The 14,242-nt window shown below is 39.9% G+C and overlaps 1 protein-coding gene across 1 annotated transcript in view; it reads right to left on the bottom strand.

Annotated features, from left to right (window-relative positions):
* ACOXL (acyl-CoA oxidase like) overlaps nt 1-14,242 on the bottom strand; it is a 477,525-nt gene that overhangs the window by 232,569 nt on the left and 230,714 nt on the right. The window contains exon 11 of the mRNA XM_077486109.1: nt 8,765-8,881. Within this exon, the coding sequence (XP_077342235.1) occupies nt 8,765-8,881 (117 nt within the window). The remainder of the gene's footprint in view (nt 1-8,764; nt 8,882-14,242) is intronic.

Raw genomic sequence — 14,242 nt, 5'->3', positions numbered from 1 at the left:
CAAAACTACTTGAACTGTGCTTTGCCTGTTCAGGGCAAAGGAATCGTTTTTTTTTTAATCCCCTCACTGTGGTTAGAGCCTGGAGCCAAGGGAAATGTGAGTTGAGTGACTTTCTGATGACACAAGACTTTCCCATTACTCCCAGTGACTGAACGGAGTGGTGGGGGGAATGAAAGGTATATAAGGGTCAGCATTAACGTGAACCAGTTGCTTTGTCCTGCAAAGGCAAAACAGATTTACGTTAAAACTTCCAGCACCTACACAAATTTGCAGTTGTTACTTGTCATTAGGGATGCATGAACCTGGCTGGGTTTGGTTCAGCAAACCCAGTCACAAGTCCTCAAACCCCAAACTAGTGCTAAACCCCTTAAAATCTATGGAAGCCAAATCCTGCTATTTGTTCTGGCCCTTTTCAAGATTAATTAGCAAGCCGTTGTTGAAAAAAGGGCACTGCCATAGGATAGGAAGGGCACATTAAAAAAACAAAAGACAATTCCATCCAGATCCTTATTCAGGCATGCAGCCTGGGTGGCCAAGAAATGAAGGCGGGCAGCACCTGGTCACATGCCTTCCAACATTAGGTGGGCAACTTGCAAGGGGGGGATCTGATCATTTTTGGTCAATAACTTCGCCCAGGATCCTCAACAGTTTATCAATATTACAGAGCCAGGATTTAGGCAAGCAAACTGGCCAAATTTTGCTATTTGTTCTGGTCTTTTTTTCAAGGTTATTAAGCAAGCTATTGTTGAAAAAGGGCACTGCCATAGGGTACATGTACCATTGCAAAAAAAAGGGTGGAAGGGTCTTTTCGTGCAGCTTAAAGGGCACAAAAACAAAAGAAAATTCCATGCAGATCCTTATTCAGGCATGCAGCCCGGGTGGCCAAAAACGGAAGGAGGGGCAGCTAGTTTGTGGCTTCCATTCTTGTACCACACCAGGTCACATGCCTTCCAACATTAGGTGGGTAACTTGCAAGGGGGGTGAGTCAATGATCATTTGTGGTCAACAACTTCCCCCAGATCCTCAACAGTTTATTAACATTACAGCAGCCAGGATTTAGGCAAGCAAACAGGCCAGTTAGGCCAATCTTATGTGAATGTGTCTATGTTTGAATCAGATAACACAGTATACGCTGGTTGTTCAGAACCAACAGAGAGAAGCTTTGCTAATCTACAAATGATTTGTATTTATTTTAAACTAAATTTGAGCTTTCTAGGAAGAAAAGGGAGTGATTAGCCACTGATTGCAGAGGTTTTCTAAAATATCAGAAAATCTTCACATTAGCAATTAGCATTTCTGACACACAGGATGAAATGCGTGTTATGTTATGCTATGTTACGTTACGTTATAAACCCCTATGTGCTTTCATTTATGCCTTTGTCCTATCTCTTGAGTTTATCAATCAGTCAATCACGCGTCACAGGCAATATAATCAACAGCTCAACCCACAACTACAATCAGAGCAAGCTCCATTCAAAATAGATTTTTTTTGTGTGTGCACAAATGAGTCGAACTCTACATGGCAAGATTTTTATACAGCAATTATTGTGTCTAATGTCAGGCATCCCCTAGTTGTTTGTTCTACATTATGGAAAATCAATCAGTGAACGTGACCCTGTTTTTTTTTCTTGCAACGGCTTCAGTCTTTAGAAGGAACAAGTGTAATCCATATACAATAAGCATGGTGCTTGATATCACTATAAGCTCTGCCGCAATCTTACTCCATGTGAATTATATGTGACTGCTGTAAAACATTAGAGTGCCGAAAGGTTTTACCCCCTTCATGACCAGGGCATTTTTTGCCATTTAGCACTATGCTACTTTAACTGGCAATTGCACGGTCGTGCAACACTGTGGCACTAATAACATTTTTATAATTTTTTTACACACAAATAAAGCTTTCTTTTGGTGGTTCAGTAGAACCAAGGATTACGTGCATAATCCATTCCAGGAGAATGCTTGTAATCCAAAGCACTTGCATATCAAAGCGAGTTTCCCCATAGAAGTCAATGGAAACGACGATAATTCGTTCCACATTGACGTCTATTGTATGCAGTGCCGCATTTGGCCAGAGGTGGGGGGGCGCCGGAGAGCCTTGGAAATACTCAGAGATTGCTTGAGCCGCGTGGATGCACTCGGAAACCCTCTGAGAGGTTCGGAAACACTAGTGAAAGTGAGTATTTCCGAGTGCATCCAAACAGCTCCGAGTGTCACCGGCGCCCCTGCACCTATGGCGAAATGCGGTAGTACTGCACACCGCAGAGGCTTGAATCTTGCTCGTTTTGCAAAACAACACTCACAAACTAAGTCAGGATTTTTTTAAAGTAATAGCTCGTATTGTGAAACGCTCATTAACCACGTTACTCGCAACTCGAGGTATTACTGTAATTAATCGCCACTGGGTTTTTCATTTTTTTGTGATAATACCAAGAAAAAAAACAAAAAAAAAAAAACACACGATTTGTTCTACATTTCGTTATAACACATATCCAATAATATCAAATTTCTTCATAAATGTAGGCCAAAATGTATTCTGCTACATGTCTTTGGTAAAAAAAAAAAAATCCCAGTAAGTGTATATTAATTGTTTTGTGTGAAAGTTATAGTGTGTAAAAACTGAAAAAATTGGTGAACGTAAACCAAAAACTTACATCTGCTAGCAATATACCAAGTCCTTCAAAACAATAAACATAAAAAATGTGCAGCACTGTGGAATTAAGAAAATGATAATATATATGTAGTCCCAAAAAAGTCCTTCTGTATTATTCAGAACATGCAAATTATCCAGTGATCCAACTTGATGTAGTTAACCCTTATATATTCAACCAATATAGGGATTAAAGGCTTACCGGAACTACTGGCTGCACAATCAAGTACAGCAAATACACCTTTTATTAGTTATGCCAATCCTGTGGACATTATGTATCCTCTCCGCTCTCCTTATGTGGAACTCCAAAATGTATCAAATGAAAATGAAAGAAACTTGTATAGTGTAATATTGTTGCAATATCGATATTTGCACCCAAGTGAATATCACTCCATGTAAAATAATTGTGCAGACGCCAATCACCAGCCTTCACCGACTTTCTCCCCCATGTAGCATGCACTCACCAAATTAATAATCTTTTAAGACAAGGTCAGGAATAACTGCAGGCTTAAAACACATGAGATTCTTCCCAATCCTTCTCCCTACGGTAGAGCCCACTTCATACAGTATGTCCCCATATACCAAAGGCAATAGACAAAAAACATGCCTCATGGTGCAGTATTTATTGGAATGCACATACGGTTAAAGCAAAAACAGGTATAAAATACATATAAAAATGATATGTAAAGCCGCTAAACTTACATCAACACTGTCACCAGGAGCGACCTTCTGGCTATTAAATCTTACCCTTTGCAAGGGGGCCTCTCGGAGCTTTGGAGTGAGATTTTTTTGGATTGCTGTTACAATGAAGATTACTCTAAACAGCAAAATTTTGTACTTTCATAAGTAGGTTACATTCATAACAGCTGTGATTACTAGTGATCTGTAATAGACCACAGATGATTACATGGTACAGGGTGCTGTGATTGACCCAGGTACCATTTGATAGCTGTTGACCAATCACAGCACAGAAAACATGGCTGTTTAAAAATTGCAGCTTTGTTGACATTGTGATCACATGATCACTGGGCCACAGGAACCAGGCTCTGCAATCCACTGTGTCCAGTGGACACAGCGATCACAGGAGGAGCGCACTGACGAAATCCAGAACAGGCTGGATGACGAACAAGCATGTGATTAAGTCTGCCTGTGACGCCCGCCCACAGTAAAAGTACTTTGGGTGGATGGCAAGTGGTTAAAGTACATCTCCAGCCAAATTTTGGGGGATTTTTGAAAAGAGCAAGGAAGGATTACAACCTCTGACTTCTATTTGTGGTCCTGTTGTGTAGATTTTTCCACTCTTGTCCCAGTGACAATGCTGTCCCACCATATCTCAAACTAAAATAGTAGAGTTTCACTGTAAGTTTCAAATGTTCGCTTTATAGATACTTTGTATCGCTGTATGCATCACAAGCTGTTCACAAAAACTAGAATGTAATAACACATTGTCAACCACCAATTACTGTATTTCACTTTGTATTTTTCATACAGTACAATGGTTTGGTTATTTTGTAACAGCAAAACCACACTGACACATCTTAGGCTGAGATGCTTAATAAAATAGCTTACCCTGCATTTAAGTAAACTCTGCTAAAGCACGTCCGTTTCAGAATTATATTCACGTCAAGCATGTTAAAACTCGGGAAATGCCATGGATTTTATGGAGATTAGCTCAAGTACAATAAAGGCTGTTTTAACTATTCAAATTGACTATTCCTATACGAATTATAATTATTATTAGCAAAGTGGAGATTGCCATGGATGGGATTACATTTTTCTTTTGCTGCTTCACTTTGCTTCTGTTCAGACAATAAGAGACAGGAAATTTTGGATCGGATATTTTACCACTGGAATCCAAAGATATACAGAAGACCAGCATGTGATTCAAATTGTCTGCAACCACAGCAGCATGAAATATCAGTTCTTGATGCAACTGAATTTTAAAGGAAAACTCTACTGATGGAAGTATGGAGACTGCTGTTGCTACACCTCATTCTGCAAATGGCCTCATTCTTTCATGGCTGACATGTTTATTGCCAACTTTCTTTCCTGGAATGATTATACAAATACAGTGCCTTGAAAAAGTATTCATACCCCTTGAAATTTTCTACATTTTGTCATGTTACAATCACCTCGCTGAGAGAACAGCATCTCAGCTGGCTTCTCCTACACCCTGGCTCCTCCCCAATGCGTATTCGACACAGGACTTGGCACGTGTCTTTATCAGGGAGATTCCAGAACTCCCCTTGATGAAGACATGTGACAGGCCCTGCATTGAATATGCGTTGAGGAGGGGCCAGAAGGGAGGAGATCCAGCTGAGACGCTGTTCTCTCCGTGAGGCGATTACACTGATTGGATTGGGACTGTTCGTTTATTCATGCTATATATAGAGTGGTGTGCTGGTAGTACCTCTCAGATGTGAGTACGATTCATAAACTATTTTAATAAATTGGAGTTTTAAACGTTATCACACTATTGGAGCCTTTCTTTGCATTATATATCTCAAGGACATCCACAGTGAAGGGATTGGCATTCCACAGAGTCCACTAACCCTGAACCCAGCGTTGGTTCTACTGCATATTTTGACCAAACTTAGGTGTGCAGTCAAAATCTTTGAGGTGAGCGCAGACACACAGGGGGGAGCACGTGTGTGGAATCACTAAAAGTCACTGAAAATGTCCATCTGTGAAGTAGTCACAAGTCACTGTGGAGGTCGTTTTGGAGCTCTGGATAATATATTTATTCAGACTATAGTAACATTTATGATATCAGCACTTGTTATATTCAATCATTTATTTATGGTTTATGTATCTTTATATACGTATCTCCAATTAGCATGTATATTGGAGATTGTTTATTGTGGTTTAGTGCACAGAAGAATGTATCAGACTGTTTGATATATTTTAAATATCTGCAAAACAGGTGCCTAGGCACCTGTTTGGCTTAGCATTTGCATTTTGGATAACATATTGGTTGTTATATAGAGAGAGTTACATATAGTGATAATACAGATAGTACATTTATTGTCAATTTATTTTGATTTATCATCACTGGCATTTGCACTTTATGTATTGGCAGGCACATTGGATAATAGAACTTATACAAAGATACACACAGCGCGGCACAAGTTTATTTTTATACCTTCTTCCACATTCAAGCTACAACGGCTTTCTTCTTACCATAAAGGCCAAATTTGTGGAGCACATGACTAATAGTTGTCTTTACTGATTCTTCCACCAGAGCTGTGGATCTCTGCAGCTCCTCCAGAGTTACCATGGGCCTCTTGGCTGCGTCTCTGATTAATGCTCTCTTCGCCCAGCCTGTCAGTTTAGGTGGACGGCCATGTCTTGGTAGGTTTGCAGTTGTGCCATACTCTTTCCATTTTTGGATGTTGGATTGAACAGTCTCACTCTGTGAGATTTTCAAAGCTTAGAATATTTTTTTATAACCTAACCCTGCTTTAAACTCCACAGTTTTATCCCTGACCTGTCTGGTGTGTTCCTTGGCCTTCATGATGCCGTTTGTTCACTAAGGTTCTACAATTCTGAGGGCTTCACAAAACACCTGTATTTATACAAAGATTAAATTATACACAGATATCATAATTATTTGACTTCCACAAGATTTTAGTTAGGGGTATCAGAGTAAAGGGGCTGAATACAAATGCACACCACACTTTTCAGATATTTGTAAAACATTTTGAAAACCATTTATCATTTTCCTTCCACTTCATAATTATTTGCCACTTTGTGTTGGTCTATCACATAAAATCCTAATAAAATACATTTAAGTTTTTTGGTTGTAACATGACAAAATGTGAAACATTTCAAGGGTTATGAACACTTTTTCAATGCACTGTAACGAATGTCTGACTTTACAGATATGCACACTTGTTTCAGGTCAGTGACTCAAATCGTACTGAACCCATTTGGCCAGTATATAAGCCAAACAACAAATAAAAACAAGACCACCAGCAGTGTGACAAAAAAAAATTTGAGCAAATATTCATTGATGAGTATCCAAATATTGTCCCAAGTCTTTGGTAAGAACTGAAGAATAGTCTTCTGCAACTGTCCCTGATTACCATGCAAAAGGGAATGCACTGGATCTGAGCAAAAGACGACAAAGAGAAAAACAGGGAACATGGAACAAACTATGTCCACCCAACAGTAGTAGCGACCTGTGAGAGGCAAGTAAAATCAGACTGATGTACAGCTGAGCTCAGTATGAAGCTGCATTGTTTGCCTCTCTTCAGCCCGTCAGTCTGCAGTGAGAGACTCAAACTTTAGGCCGGGTTCACACCGCTGCGGGGGGAGATCCGGATGTGATTCGCACCGCAAATCACATCCGATCTCCGTAGCGATGCGAGTTCAGCCATACAGATAGTATGGCTGAATTCGCATCGGTCCCGCAGCAAACTCGCACGGGACCCTTTTTTTGGTCCGCAACAGAATCGGATCGCATGGGGGTTCACACCATGCGATCCGATTCCTGTGCGAGTCGGCAGATCGCACTGTGATATGCGGACGGATCTGGGGGTGTCATTAACATATCATTGACACTCCCAGCCGTCCGCATAGGGCAGTGTGAACTGCCGGCGGGAGTAATGCGATGCGGGAAAACGCCGCGGATTCGCGGCGTTCCCGCATTGCAGCGGTGTGAACCCGGCCTTATGCTGAGTTACCATTGCACATCACAGGCCACAATGTGAGCAGTTCTACAACTTTAGCAAGATGGGGCTGCATTCAATGCGTTAGTAATCTATGAAAAATGTGAGTGCAGCCATTGTTGATTTAAATACTTTGTTCATTAGAGGTTTTACTGCAGAAGGTGTTTGCTTCCCCGTTTTTATCTTGTTTGTCTTTTGGTCAGTATGAAAGGCCTCATTCTCTTGACATTTTAACGCCAGCTCTGGTAAGAATCCAGTGGATTCCTGTGGCTGGATTCACAGGTGCTTGTAGACATTTGTGGCTGCTCAACCTGTACAAAGCAAAAAGAGGCTGACAGCAGCTACAACATGTGATTGCATTTTGAGAAATTACCTGTGGTTAGGGACAGATGATTATCCCTGAACACAAACAGCTAACAACAAAAGGGAATTCATCTGTACGATCATCTACCATACAGAAAGGCATAATCAATGGCAGCACTTATGTCTCTTAAGCCTCGTACACACGATTGGATTTTGGTAGGGAATTGTGTGATGACAGACTGCCTAAAATCCGTCCGCTAGTACGCTCCTTCAGACAATTGTTGTCCAACTTTCCGACAAAAAATGTTGGATGGCAGGCTAGTAAATTTTCGACGGACAACGATCTGTTGTCAGATTTTCGTATTGTGTGTACACAAGTCTGTCACACAAAAGTCCAAAGTACAAACATGCATGCTTGGAAGCAATGCTCACCAAACATGACATTAGCAGAAGGTGCCCACAGGGTTGCGCTCAAGAGCTGAAATTCCACGTAGTATGTCACCAAGTTCAAGTTTGTTGGCTGACAATTGCCTGGCGTTAGTATGCAAGACATGTTCCTGACACACGACCTTCGGACAAAAGTCTGACGCTCTGTTGGCCAACAATCTGATTGTGTGTACGAGGGTTAAGGAAGGGTTTTCTTTAAACTGAGAAAGAAGTGAGAGTACGCATTGCTACCATGTCTATGCTTGATTTTACACACCATCAGATTTTCTGCTGATTTTTTCCTTCCTTAGGAGTTTAAATTTGTATGCAATCAGGCAGGCCCTTCCACTACATGGTTTTGGTAAATCTGAAGCCAAAAATCAGCAGAAAATCTGATAGCGTGTATGGAGCTTTAGGAAATCTCCCCACAACACAGACAGCAAAAAAACCTTACAGGGATTTAACTCGTCCTTATACTATCCGAAACAATGAAAAACTATTTTGGGCTTCATAAGTTCAGCAGATTTACATATTAGCTGCCAAATCAAAGAAAAAAAATATAGTTATGTTATATTTAGAAAATACTGAACAATTAGAAAAGTATAGAAGACATTTAGTTTAGTGCATGGTCCTAGTTAAGCTAAGTAAAAGCAAACACATTTGGTATAGAATGAAAATGTGGCTCCATACCAACCAAAAAGAAACAGTTCAGTAATACCTGCTGGTAAATGTCAGCGCCAGTGCTGTAGCCAGATGCGGCATCAATCGTAGGTGTTGGGTTTGATGTTCAATTATCTTCACTTCCTCTCTGTCTTTTGGGCCAAATTGCCTCCGACTGGAAAACAAATAATATTAAGTGGAAATAAGTACAACAAGAACACCAAATACATTGGAGGCTCTACTGCTATCACATGGGAAAAGGCCACATCAACAAACACGAAGTGCGCCAGACTAAGTGCAGTATATAAGAGAAGGCATTTATTAAAATAGAAACATACAGCCAAGTGGCTACTCACAAGAGTAAGTAATAATTGGGCATGTAGATAAATAAAAGGATAGATCCACGTCACAGGCCAGTCCATGATAATGTGAAGCTGGTGTAATGCTGGCAACAAAAAAGGACAGTGGTGGAATTTCCTCGGCTTCCTGAGTGGTGGTATGGAAAGACGCCGCTTTGCTCTGATAGTGATGGCTTTTTTTTTTTTTGCAGCGTCCAGACAGTAGAGTAGCCGGAAACCGGAAGTGCGCCTCAGCATGGAGCGCAAGCTCTCTGATCCGGAAGTGACGCGTGGGCCGATCAGAAGACGCGTTTCACAACTTCAGTTGTTTCTTCAGTTCTGACAGTCTCTACAGCGTATACAAACCTGAGTCTATCCCCAATTAATTAGGACCAGACTTCGATATGGAACTTTGCGTTCCATATATAACAATTTATATATAGATTATACTATATATGGTGATTATTCCATATATAACAATTTATATTATGATTATATTATAATAATATATAGCGATATACATTGTTATGCCCGTAGTTATAATTCTTTTTGACCCATTTGCTGCTATTTGTCCCATAAGAACATTTTACTCATCTAATAATTCCCGTAGATCATCTCATTTATATTGCACATATATTTAAGGTTGTTTGCGGTTCTTAACGATCTTGCTTTTATTAAAATCTAAATATTCCTTTTATATATACACCTTATAATAAAACACAATATATCATCCTATATAATAAAATATCCGCGGTACTGTCCCTTGGACCCTTGTTCAAACAGATGTGTTTTGATACATATAACCCTTTCCATACAGGTACATTTTTTATACAATACACCCAATATACATTTTTTAGCTTTTTATTATTTTTTTTAATTTCTTTTTTGATATCTAATAATTGTTCTTGGTTATTATAAATATATATAGCTATATATATATATATATATATATATATATATATATATATATATATATATATATATATATATATTTTTTTTTTTTTTTTTTTTTTTTTATTTAATATGGTCTTGCATACTGATTTCTCATCTTTTCCTCCTTTTTTCCTATGTCCATATGTTATTTGTATTTTTCCGTCCATTTATTGTTATCATTGTGTATTATCCGTTCCGCTGTCCAATGCAATCACAGGTTCGCCCCTATATATACATCACTTCCTGTAGAGACTGTCAGAACTGAGGAAACAACTGAAGTTGTGAAACGCGTCTTCCGATTGGCCCACGCGTCACTTCCGGATCACAGAGCTTGCGCTCCATGCTGAGGCGGACTTCCGGTTTCGGCTACGCGACCATCCGGACGCTACAAAAAAAGCCATCACTATCGGAGCAAAGTGGCGTCTTTCCATACCACCGTTCAGGAGGCCGAGGAAATTCCACCACTGCCCTTTTTTGCTGCCAGCATTACACCAGCTTCGCATTACCATGGACCGGCCTGCGACATGGATCTATCCTTTTATTTATCTACATGCCCGATTATTACTTACTCTTGTGAGTAGCTACTTGGCTGTATGTTTCTATTTTAATAAATGCCTTCTCTTATATACTGCACTTAGTCTGGCTCACTTTCTCTCCCTTTTGTACATTGTATCCTTTAGAGAGCCCTGCTTCTCCTCTCAAGATTGCTGCTGCCGACGGTGCATCTTCATTTTATCCTAATTGATTTTGAACATTTTAGTCTATTTACCATTGTTTTTATTTGCACAAAGAGATTTTACAGTGACTGATCCCTTGCGCCATCTGATCCCATGTGTGCTCTTAAACTTTAACCCATACATATACTGCAGCAGGGCAGCCCTTACCTGTAAAATCAAGTACCTGTCCGCCGAGACCCGCCGATCATTCTGAGGAGAGGCAGAACGATGATCTGCCTATGTAAACAAGGCGGATCGCTATTCTGCCAGAGGGAAAAATGGAGATGTCTGTTTTCCCCAGTCAAAGCAGATCCCCCACAGTTAGAGAGCCCCCCCTAGGGACACACTTAACCCTTTGATCACCCCTGATGTTAACCCCCTTCCCTGCCAGTGTCATTAGTACAGTAACAGTGCATTTTTTTAGCACTGATCAATGTAATAAAGTCACTGGTCCCCAAAAAGTGTCAAAAGTGTCAGTTAAGTGTCCAATTTGTTTGCTGCAATGTCGCAGTCCCGCTAGAAATTGCTGACCGCAGCCATTACTAGTAAAAAAACAAAAATTCCCTAAAAATATCCCATAGTTTGTAGACGCTATAACTTTTGTGCAAACCAATCAATATACACTTATTGGGATTTTTGGTTAGCAAAAATAAGTAACAGAATACATATTGATCTAAATTGATGAAGAAATTAGATTTTTTATTTTTTTTTATTGGTTATGTTTTATAGCAGAAAATAAAAAATATTGTTTTTTTTTTTTTCAAAATTGTTTGGGTAAAGTGTTGCACAACCACATAATTGTCAGTTAAAGCAACACAATGCAGTTTCACAAAAATAGCCCTGGTCAGGAATGGGGTAAAACCTTCCGGAGCTGAAGTGGTTAAAGGGGGGTGATTCTTTTATATATCACTGTGCATACACAGCTGAAATACAGAGATGTATCTGCCAAAGGATTTGAACATTGGAGTTGATTTACTAAAGGCAAATCCAGTGTTCACTACAAGTGCACTGTACTGGGAAGTGCAGTCGCTGTCGATCTGAGGGTAAGACCTGAAATGAGGGGAAGCTCAGCTGATTTCTATCATCCAATAATGTACAAGCAAAAATGCTTTTTTTTATTTTCCTTGCATGTCCCCCTCAGATCTACAGTGACTGCACTGCCAAGTGCAATTGCAGTGCACGATGGATTTGCCTTTAGTAAATCAACTCCAATGTTCAAATCCTTTGGCAGATACATCTCTGTATTTCAGCTGTGTATGCACAGTGGTATATAAAAGAATCACCCCCCTTTAACCACTTCAGCTCCGGAAGGTTTTACCCCATTCCTGACCAGGGCTATTTTTGTGAAACTGCATTGTGTTGCTTTAACTGACAATTATGTGGTTGTGCAACACTTTACCCAAACAATTTTGAAAAAAAAAAATATATATATTTTTTATTTTCTGCTATAAAACATAACCAATAAAAAAAAAAAAAAAAAATCTAATTTCTTCATCAATTTAGATCAATATGTATTCTGTTACTTATTTTTGCTTTCACCCTTTGTGCAGTCGCGGCGAGAATTGCCTTCCTGTTCCCTGTCTCAACCGTTGGCAGCAGAAAAGAGGACTGAACTCCTCCTTCAGATTCTGTACCTCTCTGTACAGCTGCAGCACCCATCATCGCCTCCCCTGGTCTCAGCAATCAGCAGACTCCAGCCCTACTATGGTCCTCCTCCAAATCTCGCATTTTCTGCTTCCTAGCATGGCCCCCCAACTTCTTCCCAGCAGCAGCACAAGTTAAGAGGGGTGCACTGTGATGTAAAGGAGGGTGGGGGAATCTTGATGGTGGGACGGGTCTTGACATCTGATGTAAGAGGAGTTTGTGCTTTGGACATCTAGTCCTACAGATACAACTGGCCTTTTGAGGGCAAACATAATGCTGATGGGGCCCACACTGAAATTGAGTTTGACATCCTTGGGATAAACCCTCCAGATTGTCCCACTTTACCAAACAGTGAACTAAGGCTACTCCTAAACTAATTGATTAGGACTGGACAAAGCTCTCAAACTCCTACTTCAATACTGTAATCATGGCCAGAGATACACAAATTCAATTGTATTATTTTCATAAAGTTTATTTCACTCCTGCCCAACTATTTAAAAATCATTAACCATGACTCTCCCACCGATCTTCGCATCAGGTGGTAGAAGAGGCTCTTCATATGGTCTTGGGGTGTGCCATGGTAAGACCCTTTTGGTCCCAGATTATGGAATTCATCTCTCAGAATTTTACTCTCCCCAGTCTATGTAACCCTGTGCAGTGTCTTCTGGGTATTTTTGGTGAACTGAATTGAAGTGTGATCCAAAAAAATCTTTTATAATTACTTCTCTTTTATGCAAGGAAAACCATAGTGCCGTAATGGACTTCCCCTGAGATTCTACGCCTTAGTGCTTGGAAAAGTATAGTCAATAATGTCCTACCCATTTACAGGAATACTTTTGAGCCTGTCCTAACAAGTTTGCTAAGATTTGGGGAGCTTGGGTCTCATGTACACATTCCCCTGAACAACAACTTAATATTTTATCATGAATAAAAATTTTTGTTCAAGCTATCAATACCAGGTCAGATTTTGCACACTAGAATGAATAAAATGACACAAGTGGCGATGTAACCAACATTTACTGATGATTTTGTGGTGCATGAACCAGTTTTGTTTGCACAGATCTATTTACTGTTTATGTTCAGTCTATGCTTATGCATTGTTTTACCTCACAAACCATAAAAATGACAATATGCTACTTTAGAGATACACTATTACATAACTACTTGTATACATTCACATGTAATTACATGTACCAGTGTACTTTAATTACTTTATTAAAGTTCACCATAAGAAATACAAAGTACAAAGCAGATAATTATCTGTGGGCCTTTGGCTGCCAAAACAATATTACCTTTATGTGTTTCTAAAGAGACAATTTATTTTCAAGACTGCATAAATGCAATTGGAATAATTACTAGTTGAGATAGAATATGACCTGGAGCTGTAGTTTTAAGGCAATCCTACAGGATATGGTCTAGACTGGAGTTTTAACCTTGTAACTTAGATTTATTTCCCTATTAACTTTGAATTTTAGTGTGTCATTAACTGAATGCGACTTTTTCAAGTGTTTTCCTGGTAGCAGATTGTATTATTTCCTTCTTTTCAGTCACTATAGTTAGCCATACACCCACATATTTCTTTAGTTCAGCCTGCAGGCTAAAAGATTCCTTCATCCATGCTAAACAGTGTGAATGGACAAATATCCTGATGTGGCCATTGCATTCTGAGAGCAAACACCACTGGCTGTCAGAATACCTGGACAGTGCCTGCATCTAATTGGATTTTCCAACCAGCTCTTTTAATTGTTCAATCAAATGATGTGGGTGGTGTCAGGGAGATGCTGGTCATAGTGCAGCAGATGGGCGGAGGCAGAGGCCAAGGCGCATGCGTGGGCAGAATTCCAGGGACATTCTTCCTGGCAGGCATGTCAGCACGATCGTTTATGTGCGAACGTGCGCCTTAGC

Source organism: Lithobates pipiens, unplaced genomic scaffold (assembly GCF_037356315.1).
Source record: "Lithobates pipiens isolate NorthernLeopardFrog02 unplaced genomic scaffold, aLitPip1_a1.2 Scaffold_18, whole genome shotgun sequence".
In the NCBI taxonomy this organism is placed as follows: domain Eukaryota; kingdom Metazoa; phylum Chordata; class Amphibia; order Anura; family Ranidae; genus Lithobates; species Lithobates pipiens.
The sequence above is the reverse complement of the archived record's forward strand: the minus strand, read 5'-3'. Positions and strand labels throughout refer to the sequence as shown.